The sequence below is a fragment of the Cygnus olor genome, chromosome 8 (genome assembly GCF_009769625.2).
Source record: "Cygnus olor isolate bCygOlo1 chromosome 8, bCygOlo1.pri.v2, whole genome shotgun sequence".
In the NCBI taxonomy this organism is placed as follows: domain Eukaryota; kingdom Metazoa; phylum Chordata; class Aves; order Anseriformes; family Anatidae; genus Cygnus; species Cygnus olor.
Window position 1 is genome coordinate 9883640 of NC_049176.1, and position 21086 is coordinate 9904725.

General features: G+C 40.9%; 1 protein-coding gene across 19 annotated transcripts in view; it reads right to left on the reverse strand.

Moving 5' to 3' along the window:
- PRRC2C (proline rich coiled-coil 2C) overlaps nucleotides 1-21086 on the reverse strand; it is a 70493-nt gene that overhangs the window by 22615 nt on the left and 26792 nt on the right. For all 19 annotated transcript variants that reach the window (XM_040565122.1, XM_040565121.1, XM_040565105.1 and 16 more), the window contains exons 8-23: nucleotides 20810-20889; nucleotides 19686-19819; nucleotides 19515-19602; nucleotides 19088-19229; nucleotides 18071-18142; nucleotides 16670-17306; nucleotides 15695-15864; nucleotides 14829-15075; nucleotides 13702-13915; nucleotides 10532-12895; nucleotides 9334-9542; nucleotides 8554-8708; nucleotides 7725-8070; nucleotides 7184-7269; nucleotides 6006-6194; nucleotides 3839-4090 (exon numbers count right to left, since the gene is read on the reverse strand). In XM_040565122.1, coding sequence (XP_040421056.1) covers nucleotides 3839-4090; nucleotides 6006-6194; nucleotides 7184-7269; nucleotides 7725-8070; nucleotides 8554-8708; nucleotides 9334-9542; nucleotides 10532-12895; nucleotides 13702-13915; nucleotides 14829-15075; nucleotides 15695-15864; nucleotides 16670-17306; nucleotides 18071-18142; nucleotides 19088-19229; nucleotides 19515-19602; nucleotides 19686-19819; nucleotides 20810-20889 — 5385 coding nt within the window. The remainder of the gene's footprint in view (nucleotides 1-3838; nucleotides 4091-6005; nucleotides 6195-7183; nucleotides 7270-7724; nucleotides 8071-8553; nucleotides 8709-9333; nucleotides 9543-10531; nucleotides 12896-13701; nucleotides 13916-14828; nucleotides 15076-15694; nucleotides 15865-16669; nucleotides 17307-18070; nucleotides 18143-19087; nucleotides 19230-19514; nucleotides 19603-19685; nucleotides 19820-20809; nucleotides 20890-21086) is intronic.

Below are 21086 nucleotides of genomic sequence, written 5' to 3' on the forward strand. Positions count from 1 at the left end.
CAACACAATGATTTTGAAAGCACAAAAGAGATTATGCTCGATTGCATTCAGCCAGTATGATAAGCTATGAAAAAGTGCACACTTGATTCACTGCTCGAGCCTATGGCAATGTCTCCTAACACAGTAATTGAATCGTCAAGATACTAACCAGCAAGTAACAAAGAATCCTCCAAAAAAGATAAGCTTATTTTGCTAAAAGTCTAGAAAAACAAGCTCCAGAATAACAGGCTAAGAGAGGATACCGTGTGCACACTTTTGTATTTATGATGGAAACAGAACGAATCTATTTCTCTGTGTAGTTATTTATTTCCCTTACTTGTTAAACTGGTGGGATACGAGATACACGTTTTCCACAATCCAAACTACCAAGCTGCAAGTTGCATGCTACTCTTTGAATCCATTTGGGTAGAACGCAGCAAGCACATAAAGCTGCTTTAATCACAAGGTCCTTCTAATGAAGTGTAACTAACTGGCTTCTTGGTTAGAAGAAAATTAAATACAAAACTGCCACATCAACTCTGGTGCCCTTACAAGCATATGTGCAATGCTGAGCTGTTGTACAAGGATGAGCTATATCCCAAACATGCAGATAAGACAGCACTTTAGCTGTAGGAACACCACTCCGTAAGTCATAGGTTGGTTAACCATCATCCTTCATTTACTGATATATAAGTCTACAGTCTCATGTATCGACCATCACTATAAGCTTTCCTAGTTCAATTAAAATGAACCTTCTGTACAACTTTTACTGAAGAAACCAACTGAATAGTATGATATAAATTAATAACTGTAATAATAGCAAAAGCAAAAAGCTGTATGTGTTTTTTGAAGTTACCTACAGGGTACTTATATCTGAAGAAAAAACAGGCGAACTTTTTATAACTACCTGATTTGCTCAAAAAGAAGAGTGAACAAACCTATGACTTTATGAGCAAAAGAGTAAGGTAGACCTCAGAGGTGACCTTGCTACAAAGGAGCAGGGGACTACAAATCATTAATTTCCTCAATGTTTGGTTTGCTCCTCCTTCATGGAAATCATCTAACCAAGAGAGCTTGTCAGGTACTGAACCATCTCAGAAACTTTATTCTCAAGTAAAGCAAGTGTCCTTTTTGACATCACCTCCAAAAGACAAACCTTTATCAACTACTTATACAAACATTTCATTGCCATATCCACAACCAGTTACTGATCACTCCTGTGACTTGAAAGCTTCAAAACTAGTTTGAGATGGAGGGCTGGGGGAAAGCTAAAGGTGTCTTACCTGATCCAGACACTTGTGCAACAGTTCGGTTTTACTCCAAAAATACTACAAAACCCAAGAGAAACAGCTGAAATTGCTTCACAGCATCACACGTTCCAGATAAACAGCCCATTAATATGAGGTAATTTATATTTGCGGTTTCTCAGGTAGAACAGTCCTGTACAGTTAAGTGCACATGCTGTTATTAAGTGAGTGGTTTGGGGACGGATGACGTATTCCCACAAAGCTTCTGCTTCTGAAGAAAGACAGCTAGCTTGACTTTCTTTAGTGTATTTGTTGACTTTAATGTTTATGAAAGTGTGCCTTGCTGGCATCTCAGCAGTAGTCTCCCAAGAAAGATGACTGTCCACCAATAAATCATTTATGTTTGCTAAAAACATTAACACCTGACATTCAAACAACAGATTAAAAGATGTTGTCACTTCTTCCATCATTAATGAGCAAAGACAATGCTGCAAAGACATGAGAAAGCAGCTGCAATAAAAATCAGCTCCAGGACTGGAACAGTATTTAAAGCTATTTCAGTATTTAAAGCTATTTTAAAAGGCACTTTAAAAAGTAGCAAGATGGGTTTATTTCTGTGAAATCCAGATTAAGTTCAACTTCTCTAATACATCTGCAGGTTGTTGGTTCAACTTCCACAGAATTAAACATAAAACACGACCACCCCTTTCCTAGAAAACTTAGTGATGCCGGAGAACTACTCACAGCAAAGGAACTCAAAAGCAAATCTGGAACTGTGGAGACAGGAATTTTTAGGCTTATTTATAGCATATATTAAATTCTTCTATTAGTAGCCACTTAAAGCAGTAAGGAGATTGTTGGAAATTTGAATATCCAGCACAAACTGGAAAATTTCCTTTCAATTTGGTCTTCCCCTGCGAAGACAGAGGCTTGACATTTTAATGTTATGCTAATTCAAAGCACCTTAGCAACCTGCATTTACCTAGGGCCAGAAAGGCACAAAATTCAGACTTCCCTTTTGAAGATCTCATTCTTTTCAAATGTGTACAGAGAAGACATGATACTCATTTACTTCAGCAGAGCTACTCACTAGCAAGTTAGTGTGGAGTAATCAAGGATGTTTCCTATTCTGCAAGAGGCTTAGAAAAGGAGTCTCCTCCTCTTACCTTGAAGCCTGAGAGATGGTGAAAAAGCAAAATACAAATAGCCTCCTTACCAAATATTTGAAAAATTTGGTGTTTACAGCGTGCACTTCTGATTTTGCATACAAGGAGAGCGCTTCATCCAGTTCCGGTTTATGCTGTTACTATTTACATCTACTTAGAAGATGAAAACTGCTGGGAAGGATGAGAAATCCCAGCACTGCATTTTCATACTTATTTGCCATTCCACTCAAAATCAAGTTTGCAGCTAATACGTAGGAAACAAATATCCCCCTTAACACTTGCTCTGCACAAGATTTAATTGCAATAGCATCTTCTGCTTGCAGGACAACTTGGCAAAAACAAACTGCAGATTTAAAAACAGATAAAATCACGAGTGATCTGCATTTCTGATTCTTCAACTATTAGTTAAACTTCTGCAAAGGAGTGTTTTTCCTAAATGGTGTCAGAAGATTTCTGCTTAAGACAAGGAAAAGACAGGTTGAGACAGCATGCAACAAACTTGAGTCTAAACTCGTAACTGCTTTGCAAACTTACAAGACACATTTTCCCTTTACCAAGGCAGGTGCAACTATTAATGAGGAGCTACTCCAACTACAAGGCTGCTTTACGTTTGAGAAAGAGCGCGCACAGCTCTTGCTTGAGACACACAGCTGCCAGAAGTGAAGACAGTCCCCAAACGGGCCAAACAGGAGAGCCTCTCCATAGGTAGCTTTTGAACAACGCAGTGCTATCAATGCATCACAGCCAAGAACGGAGCTGTAGAACAATGAACCCTGACAGCAAGTCACCACCTCACGGGATAGAAGTCAGAGGACTTCCATGCAGACAACTACCATGAGTCCTGCATATCCTGAAGGGGTCCTGCGAGGGGATATACCTTGACAATATCCAAGCCAATGGGAACTGACATACAGAGCCTTTGGATAAACTGAACAAGCTTCATCAAATGCTTTAGCGTATTCCTAGTTCAGATATTTATTTTTTTTTCCCCCCACAGAACAACACTTAACTCTCAGCCTCAGGTCATCCATGCACTCAACCAACCACTGGGCACATTACTGCAGTTCTCTGTTGAAACTCAAGCTCTCATCTCACATATACCAGAAAAATGCTCAAGATGTGAGTTCCCAGAATCTGCCTATACCAGGCTCCAGCGTCACTCTCCACAGCAAGATAAGCATCCGGACAGTTTTCATGTTCAAAAGACAACAGAAGTGTTTAAAACTTTCCAAGCCAATTTCTGTACAGGAGCATGACAGACGGCACATCCCCATACTACTTCCAAAGAACTGCTAAAATTCAAGCAGTACCTATTTGTTTCAAATCTGCTATTCAGTGGGCTCTGCTGTCCAGGTAACTACCACCAGCAAGCAACCAAATGTTAATTACATCATGGAAATCTTATTTTACATATAGCACTCTGTAATTTCTCAAAGTTTTTCTTACCTTCGTGTTTGTTCCGAACTCTGGAGCAGACACAGATATCATTGTTCCTATTTCCGTACTCAGTTCACTCGTTGCTTTGGTCTCCTTTGCAGTGACAGGTTCTGGACTTCTGACAGAGGTGGGAGATGGCTTCTCCTGTCCCTCAGGCTCTCCCTGTTGGGCATCCTTCACCTTCCTGTTCTTTAAAGAACGCTCTTTCCCAATAGGACCAGGCTTATACTCTTTGTTTTCTACCGGACTCAAGTCTGGAAGCTAAGTTAGTGTTAACTTGTCAGTTATGTTTTCCCCTTACGTCCTGCCCCACAAGAATATTCCAACATGCTTAAAATAATTTCATTTAAATCTAACAAGGCTTTCCTAACAGGTATTTTCTAATATATAAACCAACTGAGAATAAGTTAGCACTAAGTATGTGAAATGCATCCCTCTGAACATTACAAACCTCCAACGCTGTTTTCAAGCAAGACATACTATATGCAGTGGCAGAGTTCGACTAACCTAAGATCTAATTAAAATTGATAGAAAATGATTTTGACTTTTCTTACAAGCACAAAAAAGTAAGGAAGCCACAAGACTTCATATAAATATAGGTAACTTTAATTTTCAGAGTCTCAGAATTTGACAGGGCTCCAGGAAACTAGAACAAAAGACTCTGCCTTTATTTACTGATGTTTCAATGTATGCATGTTGGCAACATTTCTTCCTAGCAACTGAGCACTAAATACCCATTAAAAAAAACAACAACAAGAAACCACCCACATTCAAGTGTTGCCTTACATTGTAAACACTATGGCTAACGTAGCTGCTGTAATTCAGTAGTTCCTTTTTGTGCAGCTGAATTAAAGCAGAATGAAGGACCTCAGTGAACTTGAATGTTCTATTTAAAGAAGTATATCCTTTCTGGCTGAGACTACTCAGCCCATCTCACTACAGAGCAGCACAAAAATTCTTTAAAGGCGGTCCCTAAAATCTTATTGCTTCAGCTTTGATACTTGAAAACCAGAAGCTGCAGGTATTGGCTCTATAAACACAAGCCATCTGTTTCAGGAGTAGATGAAGGCCCTTTAAAATATGATGCTTTAGGGCTTTGGAGAGGGCAGGAGTTTCCCTAAGGTATTTGGTACCCTCAAGAGGCCAGTAAAGACTAGAAAATGCCTTCAGAGGGAAGGAAGAAAGCACTTGTAGAAGTGAATGCCTAAGCTCTGCAATGCAGCAGTCAGGATCATCAGACATACCTCACTCCAAATACTTTTTACTATAACAACTAACTGAAGAAATTCCTCCAGACACTTTAAGGTCACACTTTAAAAGGTAAATTGCTAACAGGAAAGTAAGTTACAATAATCTTAAAGATCACTAAGTGTAATCTAAATGACAGGAGGAGAAAGTATTACTCCTTGTGAGTCGTAACAATGGAAATACAAGATGATGATTGACTAGAGTACCTAAATCTCTGGAGGAGAAGTGAGAAACATTTTAATTGAGGTAAGTCTGATTACCTATTCACTCTTCCTGGATTAGTTACAAAAAATTAATTATCTAGACATCTGTGCCTTAGAGACTTCTAATCAGTGGCTCTAACATTCTTCCCTTTCCCCAAAGCACTTTTTTCCCAGTAATTTGATGTATTACTTTGCTTAGTTCTGTAGCTGGATTACCAAGACTAGCACCATGCACCCACCACTGGCTGGGAGCGGTGGTACGTGGGGAGAAGGCAGGAAGGAAAAACTGAAACTGGAGACAGAGCCAGGACAGAAATACCCTGCACCAAGACCGCTCTGAAAGCCTGAGCAAAGCAAGCACAGGAGTAAACCAAGAAACCCAAGCTACAAAACAAAAACACCCTATTGCCTCCATACTCTCCCAACAAAGCTATCACAAATCCATAACCATGTCCCTGCTCTAGCCGCATCCCTTGCTCCAAACTGTCAACGGATGACTTCTGCTAGGTTAGGATGTTGTTTACATGCACTTCCTCATTTTCTCTCCAAGAACCACTTGATTATTTTAGGAAATACAAATGTGGAATGCAATTTTTTATAGGTCTAGTCCTAACTGAATGAGTATTCTATTCTATTTTTAAATCAATTACTTGTAACCTCTTTTTGACTGAATTTCTTTGCTATTTAAATTTAAAAGTTTGTACTTCTAAGACATGACCTTCTACCTTTTGTGCTTTGATGGGTCCAGCCCGCGGCTGCTTCTGTCTTTGTTCTTTTGGTTCTGGTAGCTTGTCAGTTGACTTTTCAGAAAGTACAGGGCCAACTTCATTGTCGCTGCCACTGGAAGCTGGGGCTCCAAACTGAATAGTTTCTATACCAAGCTCAACTCCACCTTCTTGCCCAGGCTTTGTTCCCTATTTAAAAGGCAAGCATTTAACACGTTTCAAAAGACTTTTAAATCAGTACATTGCCACTGGTTCAAAAAAGAGTACCAAATACATTCAGCTGAACACCACAGCAAGTATACTTTTACCTTCTGCCAGCAAAAGCATTATTTGTGACTGCAGCAGATTTGCAAGAGGAGTAAACAATGTATGAAAGCACATTCCCTCCTCCTCAACTTCCTACTGTTTATAAGAGCTCAAGAGGAGGAAGAAAAGAAAAAGCAGTAAAAAAAATAAGTAAACAAGAAGAACTGGTAGAGAAGAGGAGAAAGACAAGTACAATATAAAATGTCCAGAATACAATATTAAAATATCCAGATTAATTTTCACAATATTCTCCTAAAACTTCAAAATTAACATTCAAGAGAAACAATAGGAGACTAAAGATTTATAGATCTCCTTACGCAGTCAAAATGGTGTTGTAAGAGACTAAAGACACTTAACAGTTTAAAACAATGAAGTCAAGAAGGCCAATACAGCCCAAGAAAACTAAACCACAGGACTATAAAGTAAAACATTTAGAGCTATGCAAATTCCAGGACATAAGTAGAGCTACTGTGGTTAGAAACCATCTACGGCTTATTGCATCTCTGCTTAAAGCAGGGACATAAAACCATTTGATTCCTTGGAGGCATCCTGTTTCTGTCTGTTACTGAACTGTACCAAGTGTTCACATGCAAACTAGACAGTATTTTAACTTAAAAATATACACTGAATAGCAGCTATCAACAGAATCTGTGAAAGGCCGAGGTTTGATTAACAAAGAATGGTTTTTCTGTTTTGCAATCAATAAAAGCACTAACTTGTGTCCTGTGCTATCTCCCTACTTCATGGAATTCTACAAACACTAGTTTCAGTATGGGGACGCCTGTGTAAATGGATAATCTGTACCCAATCCCAGTGATAAATAATTTGAGTAAGCTACGTGTACAAGTTACTTTTCTTCCTTTCACCCTTACCTCTGGAGATGTAGCTGATCCAAAAGATGTCAAAGGCTTGTTCCAAGCACTGACTGAAGGTGGCTGCGGTGGACTAATGGGTCCCACTGATAAGCAAGAAAAGAGTTAGAAAATAAAAACCCAAACCAAAACAAGCAACTAAAACAAGAAAAAAACCTGAAGTTGCCATATGCATTTGACTAAAGCTACCAACTGACTGAGATTTTATAGATGTATTGATTACCCAAGTTCTAGTTCAGAAATTTTTAACCTATTCAGGAGTTAACAATATGCTCCTTATGTAGTTTTCTTAAGTGGGATCATCATATTTTGAAGCTTGCTCAAGTCTAATAACACAGATTTTTTGAAGGGTGACAAGAATGTGACAACAACGTAAAATACTGAGTAGTGTCACTCCATAAAAATCTCTTTTCAGGGGTATTCTTAGGTTACAGTGTTACACCTGGGACAGCTCTCCTCTACTCCCTGTACAAAATACTTTCGCAGACACAAACAAGACATCAACAAGTTGCTGACAGTGTCCAGTAACTACAATACTTACATTTTTTGGAGATGTCATTTAGAACTGCTGTAGCAGGCACCTTGTTTTCCCACAGTTCAGTTCCTAGACCATTGTGAGCCTGGGTGTTCTGCAGAACTTTGCCTGACACTGTGTATTCTGTGCTGGCTGCTGTCCCTCCTGCAGCCTGGTTTTGAGGCTGAACAGAAGCCTGTGGCTGACCCGGAGTCTGTGTTGCACACGGAGACTGTGCCTGAGCTTGTGCCTGAGCCTGTGCCTGCTGTGCAGCTGCAGCTGCTGCCTGTTGCTGCTGCTTTTTGGCAAATCTGGGTGGGAGCTTGGAGTTCTGACCTCGACCTTTTTCACTTGATCCTTTTTTGGTCCAAACCTGTAAGTGGAATCCAATTTTACTCTTACAGCTAATAGCCTGTATGTATGCTGTACAGCAGCAAAAGCAAACTGGTTAAGCCTGTCTTAAATGAACTTTTTAATGGATATTTAACCACATGAACAGTGATTTATTTCTCATCTGAGGAACAATGATTTACTTCTCATCCGTTTTCCTCTTGGGATCAACTGATACACAAGCAATATGATAAAGATTTATACAAGCATGAAGAAATGATGTTTTCAGTTTACCAGTTCCACCTGCCCGACAAGGCCCAAACAAGAAGTACAGAACGCTAAGATGTCCCAGTAAAAATGAGTTTCATTTAAAATTCTGAACATAAAATTAATACAACTATCTAGTTATCTTTAAGGGATGAAAATACAGTTTCTTGGAATTAAGATTCTGCACACTTCACAACATTCTCAGTATCACAAGGAGGTCTTTCGCATTACAAATATTTGTTACAAGTGTGCCTTGTACCTGCACTGTTTGTTCTTCCTTCTTCCTGCGCTCTTCATCTTGCAAGCGTTTCTGTTGTTTCTTCGACACCACTTCAGTGAAACCATCATCATTCAAGTTAGACTGGGAGTCTTCGACTACTGTCACTTCAGGGTGGTCATCAATGATCACAACACCTATAGAAAAAGGAAAGATACGGATGCTGCTGTTTTAACAGCTTCAGATGCAGCACACAGTAAAATACACCAAGCAAAAACCACTTTAGAGTAGAAGCAATTTCCCCATAAGATCTAGACGATAGCCCTGATAAAGATAAGGTTTTTCTTGCTAAGTGCAAGAACTTTAGACTGGTGAACTTGAAGACAGGAAATTGATATTTATAAACTGAAAATCTGGAGCTTCCTGTACCAGACTCTCCAGGAACTAAGAACTAAAACTGCTTAAAACACAATTTAAAATAATGAACAGCCTTCTGGAATATTTGCTGTGTTTCAGTGATATACGCTATCTGCTTATGAAGGTTAAGCAAATTATTGGAGTGTGGTGGAAAATGGTCTGAATGACAGAGTAAAGATTAGGTGGTAGACCAATATTACTCTCATCTGTACAAAAAATGCGGTATGCCACCTTTCACAGGCGTGCACGTTACTTAAATATATGACAAAGGTGGCAATGCTCAAGTACACAATTATTCTAGTGTTTAAAAAATCATCTTTCCTCTTTTGTAAGCTTTTAACATCCAACACTATATCCAGGAAAGCTATCAAATTCTTGTTAGCATGGTATCTTATCAATACATACTTGCATAATTATTAAGATCAAATTGAGACAAGGCATCCACTTTTTCCTTAGGCTTCTTTGGACCAGCTTTAGGTTCCTCTCTCTTTTTGCCACTTGCATCCTTGGTGCTCTTTTGTCCTACAGCAGTAACTCCTCCTTCTTCCTGATGCAAAGAGTTGGTGGTGGTGGGATCAACACCAGGCACGGTTGCTGTCTGGTCTTCAAATGGCCTGTGTTAGAAGGAAACAAAATTCTATTAAGAAAATTAATGACCAGCCACAGAGCAAATGAAGGAAGGAACTAACAACCTAATGCAAATCACATCATAGGGTTGTGAGTGTCTATTGTGTGACTTCTTAGCAGACTCCAGACGTTTACTTTCAGCAACTGAACAAGCAGAAGCTAAACAGCAAAAGCTGTTTTGGAGACATATCCAACGTTTGCTGCCAAAAAAAAAAAAATCACAGAAAAAAAAGTACCTAATTTAATTTTAAGGTGAGCTCTGCCTCAGTCAATGTAGAGACACCAAAAACTCAACAGGTATGCAGTTCAGAACTCTAGTAAAGCCTTCTCTGGAAAAAGTAAAAAAGCAAAAGAATAGAAGCTTACAGTATGTAATGTGAGCAAATGTAAAAAGGGTAAAAATATAGAAGTTTCACAGGCCAAAACCTCTCTGAAGCCAGTAGTCAGAAACCAGCATTCTGGCTTTGCTGTGGCACCTGGGAAACCCAGCCTTTGCTTCCACATCATATTTAAGCGACTAGTCCAAAGAAAGCCTTAATATTTTTAATCCAGAGATCAGAGTGGGCAAGCAGTGACACTAGACAATTATCAAGTTCCAATCAAATTTACCATATGGGGAAACAAAGTTTATTCTCAATGGCATTTCTCAACATGCTTCTCTACATTAGATGATTGATTTAAATACAGCGAGCCAAACGCAATGCTGCAACGTATTAACCTGCAAAAGTGCTCACATTAACATTCCAGCTTGCATCCAAAATTTGGGAAACATACCTTGAGAAACAGGGGTACATTTTTTTTTATTAGGCTTGTTTAACATCGTGCATTCATAGGAATACTCTGCTCTTAACTCCATTTTCTAAGTGTCTGCAAACTAACAAATATAGAAAGTACACAGACGCAGGTGCATATGCAAGCCACAAGAGGACAACACAACCCCAACTACGTCTGCCTCCTTCCAGAACCTGGTACTTACCCTCTTTTTCCACTTCGGGGTGGAGGACCACTGCGCCTTTCACTCCTAGGCCCTGAGAAGTTCCTTCCTGGCTTAGCTGGCCCATTGTTGCCACGTCGGTTTTGACGGTCTATGCCAGGCCGCTGACTAGAGAAACTTCTCTTGGCTATTTCCCTTTTAGGAGCTCCAGTGTTTTCTCCTGCTTTTGCAGCCACCTGTGCTGCTACATCTGCTGTTTTCTTCTCATCCCTCTCACGCCTCTCATTGAAGTCGCTGCTTTCTGAGGCTGTTTCCCACTCTTCATTTGCCTGGTCCGAGGAATTCTGGTTGGACAAGTCTGGTGTCTTACTTCCTGAAACTTCCAGAGCAGCGTTGGAGGGCTCATTACCTGCGTTACTGACTGTAGCACTTGTTGATGAGCTGGTTACTGCCTCATTTATCTTGGACGCAGCCTCTCTCTCTTTTAGCCGCCTGAAGCGTGGTGGCTTATCTTGCCTTGGAGGCCGAGCAGGCCTTTGTCTTCGTGGCCTCTCTCTGGTTGGATCAAATTTCCTCTCAAATTTTGGAGGTCTTTTATCGACGGGTATAGGACCGTAATGTTCATTTCTCCTTGGAGGCTCCCCGTCTTCTGTTTTAATGATCTCTGTTTGTCTAGGGTTCCACTGATTGTCTCTGTAGGCTGGTCTCCTTATTGTGGATGGACGTGGAGGACGCCCACCAGGATCCCTACCACCACGTCTATACATCCCCCCTCTGCCTCGTCTAGAAGGCTCTCCCTTAGGAAGAAACCCTGGTTTGGGTTTACTCTCATCATCTCTTATATAGTTTTTTTCTAGAGGTCTATTGTCTACTCTGATATTGTTTTCAGGTTTGAATGACAATGGCTTCACAGGTTTCTTGCCATCGGTTCTCTCCTCTCTTTTTGGGTGCTTGCCTTTGATTAGGCTGTCTTTGTCTGAAAGCAGAGTGTCACTCGCACTTTCATGAACTTCACTGTCAGAGTCAGTCTCCGAACCATGCTGTCGCCGCCGTTTTGGAATTACTTCAAAGTCAGAACTCTCACTGCGAGTTTCACTCTCTTCTCTCTGCCTAACAGGCCCTGAAGGCACATGGTCTGATCTAGGCTTAGTATCTCTGTAGTGTGGGTACTCCCTGTTATGGCCTCTGCTGCCCCGACCACGTCCTCCGTAAGAACCTCTGTAGCTACGACCTCTGGAATAATACTCCCCACGACCTCTGCCTCTGTATCCCTGATCTGGGAACCAGTCTCTATCCCTAGCCTCCTTCCAGTATGTCCTAGGTGGTAAGCCAGGCTCTCTTTTTACTGGTCTGGTTTCTAGGCGTGGTTTCTCCACAACCTCCTTGCTAACTACCTTCTCTGTCTGCTTTTCTTCCTTCACCGCGGTAGCTGGCTGCTGAACTTGCGGCTGCTGCTGCGCTGCAGGCTGAGCAGGCGGCTGCTGCGGTATGGCAGGGGGCAGCTGGGGAGCAGCAGGCTGGGGAGCTGGGAGCTGCTGGGGGACTGGAGGCGTGGATGGCTGAACTGGAACTTTAACCACGGTCTCAGGCTGACTGCTCTCCGGGCTGGCTGGCGTTGGAGCAGCATCCTGGGCTATCTTCTTCGCCAGAGGAGCACTGCTAGAGGCAGACGTCTCTGGCTCAGCCTGAGGCACTGGCACTTGAGGTGCTTCCTTTTTGTCACTTTTTTCAGACTTGCTCAGTTTTTCATTAGCAATCTTTTCTCCTTCTTTCTCCTTCCTCTGCTCACGCTCTTCTCTCTGCTCACGCTCTTCTTTCATATCTCTAAGCACCGGTTTCTTAATAGGACCCGATCTTCTTACTGGTCTGTCACTGCCTTCTTCTCTCCTGCCATAACCTGGCCTAGGGCCCCATCTTGTTTCAGACTTAGGTTTGAAGGTTTTTTCAGGTTTTGGTCCTTCTGTCGTTCTATTATTGATCAAAACTTCTTTTTTTGGCTTAACCTCAATTCTCTCAATTATCTCCTTTGACTCAACAGACCTGTTAATCAATTTAGGGATATTTGCTGTTGTCTCATTCCTCTGTTCTTCTGATTTTAGAGAATGACTTGAACCATGGGAAATGCTTCTCTTTAATGAAGAGTGACTTTCCCCCACAGATACAAGTTCTTCTGGAGAGCTGCGTGAAACATTCTCATCAACTCCTTCAAAATTAACTGCAGTGTTAGATGTGTCAGTTTGTAGAGGCTGTACATCTTCCAAAGGCCTGCTTGGGAACTTTTGTACCTCAACCTCTCCTGATTCTCTGAAAAAGTCTGTCTTTGGATGAGAGTCCAACTGGTTGTGTTCTACAGGATAAGCTGCAGAGGGAACAGCAACTCGTTCTTGCTCCAAGTGTGCCTCGGACCTAAGAAAAGGCAATTAAAAATGTTACGGTGGGGGAAAAGTTCTTACTGATAAATATTTGCCTAAATAATTTTCTGTTTGCATGAAGGATTTCTGTCAGCTTCAGGAAACATAAGATAGTCATTTTCAGTGTCTGCTATTTTTATAGAAACCCATTTTATTCTACCCTGGTTAAAAATTCAATGTCAAATATACAGTTCGCTTTAGGAATGTATTAATGGCTATACCTGTACTTTAAACCAAGCCCCCAGGTTAGCAGGCTAACATCACTAAGTATCACGCAGACCACAGTACAGCAAAAAAAGCGTATTTGGGAGGTATTTTGAAGATGTACAGGAAGCCTTCCTGACCGCTCAGCATGCAGCAAAGGTCTAAAGGGACTGTCTTAGTTTATACCACTTGTACTTAACACATCACTTTTGAAACTAACACATATCAGACAGAAGCCCTCTTGTATGTGGAAGAAGGAAAGCAGATGAAGGACAGGATACAATACTGCAGCAGCATTCCACAAAACTGAAAATTTACAATATTATGGCAATCACCATTCATCAGATTAGGTTCAGGATCCTAAACAAGGGTTAAAATGCCCTTCTACACCCTACTATAGGGCAGGAATTTCTTATATGAAAGTGCCAAGTACATTGTGTCCCTCCAGCCACAACTCCTTTTAAAGTTTTGTGTGAAAAGCAGCAATAACTTGGTCAGGATTTACAGTTTAAGAAGTATTTTACAATACCAATTACATAGCTAAGTGCATTATCACATATTGCTCAGAAGTGACAGGAGTAGCTAATTCAGGCTTACCTCAAGCTGTCAGTCTCTTCTAACACTTTGGGAGGAGAACTAGCTTGCTGAGGTTCTGCATGGGGGTACGGGTCTGACCCCCACATCATGCGGGGCTCTGACAGAGGAACAGCGTGCTCTCTTGCTGAGCGAGCTATATGCTCGAATGAATCCGAACTAGCTGCTGATCCTTCTATCTGGTCTCTTCTCATCAGTGGTTTGGGAGGCATAATTCCTGTGACAGGTTTAATTTCAACAATTGAAACCAATTTAACATTAGCAAAGAGACCTAGCTCATAAAACACAAAGAGTATCAGGGGGTCCTGAGAAGCACTATTCTCTCTCCTATTTTTTCTCTGTACCTTCTGTTGTTGGAACCAAATGTTTTTTCACTGCCAGCTGACTTCAGAATGATTAAGTCATATTCACCACCCTTACCCTCTATAACAACCAAAAGAAAAGCTGTCTGCTTCCACTATCATGGAAAGAACCGGGCCTGTACATCTCTAAACTTGCGGATGAAGTTTCTGCTGCAAGATCTGAACAGCAAAGGCATGGCGAGTGTACATACAAGTGTTTTACGGTACCCTGTTAAGGACTACCGGTCCTATTTTGTTATTAATATTTTAAAGAATTTAGCTTTTCTAATTGCAAGTCAGATGGACACTCTAAAAGTTAAAAAGGACTTTGAGTGCCAGGAATCTGAAAACAGAAATATAACAAGATTCTGAAGGTGCTAGCTAGTACATAAGATAAAAATATATATATTTTTTAAATAAAGTGGTACCAAGTGCTACCATGATAGATAAATGGTTAAATATACCATTTTAATAGTGTAACAACCCAAGTCAAGCCAGCTTTAACATCTGCAGGCAAGTCTTACATTTTGAATACAGTCCTGTCACTAACATGCCTTGATACAGGAGAAAGCTGTGATTTTACTTTCTAGTCAAAGATATACATTGATGTATGACTGTATCATTCTCCCAGTATCACTAAAATCTACTTAGTCTCAAATAATGTAGTTTGTTTGTTTTTTTTTTTTTATATAAAACTTACCCATTTACAATTACTAGACACAGGTTAAGGAAAGACATCTATTTCAAAACTGAGAAAGTTCAACAGTCAAACATGCTGCCACATTTTACCTGGATGAATTGGAGGCATATCCATTGCAGGCCTCCCTGACATCATTCGTGGGTCCATGTAAGACTGCATCATTAGCCACCGGGGATCAAAGCCCATTGAAGCTAAATGCTGAGGATGTGGCTGCATTGGCTGGTAAAGGGGTCTATGCTGGGGAGGAGGTACAGGGCCACTAGAGGGCTGGGAGGGAGCAGACTGTGGAAGTACACCTTGCTGCTGTTGCTGCCACTGCTGTTGCTTCATCTGCTCCTGAATGACAGAAAATAGTATTACAAGATTAAATTTTTTTTTAAAGATTAAGACTTGAGCAGAATTAATAGCCCTTAGAAACAACAAGTGCAGTCACCTCTGGGATACTAAGCATCCTGAAAATTAATCACAAATATGAATCAGGATGAACAAGGAGAAAAGGAGGGGAAAAAAGGCTGGACAATTTAGAATAACTACAGTTTTACTAGTGTTTGGCTGAGATACAGAACAATCTACACTTTGTGCATGTTGTGAATAACAAGTGCTCTTCAGACCATAGGAACTGAGCGCAAATTACATTCACAAGTGTCATGCCCTTTAAAGAAGAGCTACAGAAACAATGATCATCAGATAGCAGATTCCAAAAGAATCCACAGGGCAATGCTCTACTTCCAGCAATCGATGCAAAAAGCAGCCAGTTTTGAAAGCCTCTCTTGTCTTCTCCTCCCTTATACACTTAGCAAGTGATGAAAAGTGCTTACTGCAAAGCAAATTCTGCCAATACAACAGATATTATAGAAGCTGGAAGCCAACACCTTGGACTTCTAAATAGAACTCCTACAGTCACAATCTTATTTAGAACGAGGCAGAAAGACATTTTAGTGAACAAGTTAGTTACCTGCTGCCTCTGAAATCTTGGTGGTAGTGATTTCTGGAACTGTTTAGAATAGCCTGAGGAAACAGCAGGACGAGGCTGAGATCCTGAATCTGGCTCGCTCTCATGAGTCACCTGTGAATTCTCTTTCTCATTCCGACCACTGTCTTGTCGGGTAAAGACTGGTTGATCTTCTGGAAAAACAAACCAAACCAAAACCAAACAGATGTGAGAAAAGTGCATCTGAAAACTACAATGATTTCACGTTAACCAGAGCATCAAATAAAGGTTATTCGTTTTAGAGAGGTCCTTTCTCAAACCTCACAGTCTTAGTTCTCAAAGCAGACATGCAAAAAAGTTACGAACAGCACCTCAAAATATTGTCATTAATACATCTCTCAGCGTCCCTTTTAAACTCAAGCTGTGCAATCAGCTGTCATTTATGTTGCAATACTGTGTGATTTAAGAAGTGCTGTATCAATGCTACCATATTAAATGTGAATCAACTTATTTATGAATCAAAGTTCAGTTTCACAATCACTTTTATCCGTTTAAAGCTTAGAAAACTGTTAGACTATGCTTAATAACAGTTTTCCTGTTGCCTTCAAGCTCCACTACAAAAAACGTACCAAGTTTAAACGTGCTCTTCACATCTACTTCTCTGGGCTTGCTTAAAGAACAGAATAGCTGAAATGATTTATGTTGCTTCTTGGCAACGTGAATTGCTGACCCTCTTTTAGCAAGGAGAAAGCAAGCCTTTTACTTTTTCTGCGTTCTTCTATGTCCAGCCTAAATCATAGAACCAATTTTTCCTTTAACGTTTTGATGAGCTTGTCAAACAGGTCTAGCTCAAAGGACAGAGTCAGCCAACTGTAATGTGCCAGGAAAATAAATGGTCTAGATGCACTTAATTAGGTATTCAAATTAGACTCTTAGATTACTACTATGCTCTGTGTCTCAGCTTTAAGAAAGACAACAACTACTTGTGTGCAAGCATACCTTTTTCTTCCTTGTTATTCCTGCTTTCACTTTCTTGTTTTTCTACTACAGGTGTTGCCACAGGTTCTACAGGCTCAGGAGCCTCATGTGCTGGTTTCTCCTCTTCTTTCTCCTCCTTTTCTTTCTCTTCCGTCTCCACCTCCTTTTCTTTCTCATTCTCCTTTTCTTGCTCTTTTGCTTTCTCCAGTTTTTCTTTTTCTTCTTTTTCTTTTTCCCTCTCCCTTTCCCTCTCTTTTTCCTTTTCCCTTTCCCTCTCCCTCTCCTTTTCTCTTTCCCGTTCTCTCTCCCTCTCTCTCTCCCTTTCCCGCTCCCTTTCTCTTTCTCTTTCTCTTTCCCTTTCCCTCTCTCTCTCCCTTTCCCTCTCTCGCTCTTTCAGAGGGTCTTCTCGGGAGGGTTTTGTCATACAGCCAAATTTCTCATTTAACCGTTTCAGCTTTTCTGCACAAGCTGCTTTTCTTTGTTCTTCCATTCTTCTTTCTTCCTCTTCTCGTCGTTTACGGGCTCGCTCAACTGCAGCAGATATCTCTGATTGTTGTCTTCTCCTCTGTTTCCATATTTCATCTTCATCTGGTACTGGTTTAGGGGGAAAGGGTCCCTGCCTTCCAGGTCCTATCGTGCGATCAGGAGGAGGGGGATGCTGCAATATTAAAATCACTAAGTCAGGTAGAGCACGTATTATATAAAACAGCTAGGTGAAATACTACATTTTAACTATAGCCAACAGATGTGTTTGGATTGCGCTTTTTAAAAGTGACGTTTGAGAGACAAACCAAGACCCCACCCTCCTGCTCCAGTTACAACCCATGCAACCTGATCTCAGAAAGGAGAAGAAAAGATTCAGCTGGGCTCGTCACTGCTCCTTATCATTGCTAATGCAAAGCGACTACGAAGATGACAAAAACCTTCTAGATTTGGTTACTGCCTGTTTGGGACAATTCAAAGTCCCCCAAGGAGCCAAAGAAATTCAAGGTTATCATAGGATAACAGCAATTTTAAAAAGGACTGTTGAAAATCGTTAAGAAGCTGCTACCTCCACACTTCACTTGGAACTTCATCTCCCTGTCTGCCTGGGAATGCAGCCAATACTTGGCCACATTCAGCCCTTAAACAACCTCCCCACATCCCTGTCCTCTCCAGTCCCCACACAAACGCTGGATAATCAAAACCTCTGGAAGTTTGCATGTATTTCATACACCACTTTCAAGATGGGGCTGCTTTACACAGTTTGCAGTGTGGTTGTGTTGAAGTCCCACTCCTACTTGGCCCCAGGTTCCACATCACTTGTTACAGAGAAGGCTTATCCCTATGCGAAGCATGTTTACTTTTCCCAGTCTAACTCCCTCTGCCATCACATTAAAGAATTTAACTCAAGAAAATAAGGACAATTCTAATCTTTCTTACCGGTGGTAGAATAGATTTGGGATGAACGGGACCACCTCTGTCGTGTATAGAGGGCTGTGCTGGACCCCGATCCTATTGGATCAAACACAAGATCAGGGTAAACAAACTTACAACAAAAGTAAGGCTAGCAACTTTCAGATGCACTGTTTTCTACTACCTTGTATATGATACAAATCTGTATGCAAAAAGAGGGCAAGGACATCTCCATTTCATGTACTGACACAGTTGTGCAACTTTAAAAATTCACACATCCAGATTTCAGAGTTTAGTCCACTGCACTGTTTTTCCTCAGGTTCAGTGTAGCATCAAACCATGGAAGGCTACACGATCTTTACACAGAGAAAAAGCGCAATGAAAACAAATTCAAGATCCATCTTCGCTCTTACTGGTGTCAGGAGAAAGTGTTTCCCTGAAATTTTCAGACAAAACCAACAGTATCTTTTCCTCAGGGAAAAAACAGACTGAAGCAGATACAACCTGAGTTGGTTGCAAGTCTTCCTTTATTACAGGATAATCCAAAAATCAAAAAGGTCAAACTGATGAACTCTACGTGGTCTGTAGAAAATTTGTCTACCTGAGAAGTCAGAAGCAAGATGATACGATACTGTTTGTATTAAAGAAAGCCAGGTCATGATATAAAAAAATCAGGAAATGCGTGGGCCAACAGGGTGCTATTTACCCTGTGCCACTATAAAACATGATGGACACCAGAATGGCTTCGTTCTGTTATAGGAATGGACAGGCAGAAGAACCAAGTTAAGACATGTCACTTGAGCCACAGTAACCAACATAAGAGTTCTTACCCCCCTCACATCTAGATAAAGACATGCTACTTTATTTTGGGACCAGAAAAAGCTAAGCAGCACTCCATCAGTTATCACAGCTAAGATAAGCAGTAACTGATGCTTTTACTCATGTTCACAACCTTAATCGACCTGGCAGTTTGGAAAGACACCTGCACTGGCCCTCTTCTGACAAGGCTGAAGCCAGAAAAGTCGAAGGGAAGAAAACACAAACCTGATCAAGCTGAGAAGTTTTGCCATAAGGCCCTTTGGCTGCTGTTGTGGAAACCTGGGTGGCAGACTTAGCGTTTGTCTGCTCTTCTGCTTCCTTCTGGCCATCAGGGCTCTGAGAATCTTTTGTTGGTGTTTGTTCATCACTGTGCAAAGAAATAAGAAAAACTGAAGGTGTACTCCATATAGGGCTTCGGTGATTTATCTTCTATCCCCTGCGTCTCTTAGCAAGAGTGAAAGATCCTCACAGCAAAGATCATTTCCACTGCATGCCCATGTGACTGCCATCTGCAGACAGTTATGCAGTTTAATACAATACTAAATTACTGCAATAAGCGTTATTGAAATGAGCACTTCTTACATCTCATTCAACTTTCCCAAGAGCTAAGCTAGTTATGTGGCATTCACACCAACTGGCAACACCAACTCACCCACTTTCCTTCTCTTTTTGACTGCTTCCTTGCTCATCGTCATCACTGAAGTTCAACTGCTCAGTGTAATCCACTTCACTCTGAGCCCCTGATGCATAAGCAAATAGTCGATTAACCATTCAGAAGGATTCGATATACAAATAACAGAAATCATCGGTCTGATGTTCTTACCTGCCCAGCCTTCATCAGCCTCAGCATCCAGGTTATCGAATTTATCAAGTTCTTTCAGCTCACTAGCACTAAGAATGGACGGGCGCTCAATAGGTTCTGAACACCATGAAGGTGGTCCTCTTCCTCTCGGCCCTCTGAGAAAGAGAAACAAAGGTGACTGTCACTATTTACCCAGCAGAATAGCTAGATAAAAAGGCCAACTTGTATGACAATTGTTTCAAGTATACACTACACTGTTCTCTCACATCAGTTTAAATGTTAAGTATCATCCATACATGAGACTACTGTAGTTCAAATCATTACTGCTACACCACCACAGTTCTCCATGGAAGAGAAAGATTAGATAACACAGCCTTGCTCACACACTTCGCAAACAAGCCAAATGTTCCATGCTGTTTGCTGACAGTAGAAAGCTACATATCTCGTAGCTTTCAAACAATGCACTGCATAGACTTGACACCCTTCTTGTGCCACTATCCACTTCAGAGATATTTGTTTGCATTTCTCATGCTTTTTCCACTGCCGAAGGTCCTGCACTCCTTCTACTCCTATACTCAAGTTCTCCCAGTCATTGCCCAGCTTCTCCTGCTCCCTTCCTGGATTCCAATCACAGACTATCTGTCAGAAGTTGTACCACACTGCCTACATGATGCCATTTCCTTGTGCATGTGCACAGCCATCCTCAACTAGGGGAACACACACAGAAAGGAGTAAAATTGATTTCATAAAGGATCAGAGTTCTACTTTCATTGATGAGCAGTGGAGTTGAGAACCACAAATTTACTTTCATTGTGACAATGGAAGAATCATTTGACAGGCAAGGTGCTGCTTGAAGTTACAAATGTGTCCCTAACTGTCTCCTGCTCTTCAGATTCAAAAGCTCTGTAACATGAAGGATTCCTTTAAAGCAGGATCCCTTTAAGTTTTGTAGTTGAGCTGTGAAACAAAAGTCATTCCGTGGCACTGCTCCACAGAAGCCTTACTTGAGACTAATCAGTGACAGCATATAATTGTAATCAAGACTTACAGGGCAAAGTATTTTTTTGTTATTATTTTTTCCCCCCAGTTTGAATCACACGCACAGTTCATGCTTACAAAACAAGAACACTTGTAAGGTGTCTTACCTACTGGGCTCAGAATTAGGAAACCTTGTGGGTCCTTGCATGGAAGGAGGATATGCCATTCTAGGATACTGATTGAACATCTAAGAAAAATTTCAAACAGGAGACATTTGTTAAAAATCATCATTAAATATACTGACAACATCACAGGAATCATAATGGAAGTAAAGTAAGGCTCTTCACTTAAGACAGTCTTCTCAAACGACAAGCATGTGATGTCAAGCCACCAAGGTGGAGTGACTGTAAGTATTTGTCAACTCCTGACAAGTTGAAACTTAGC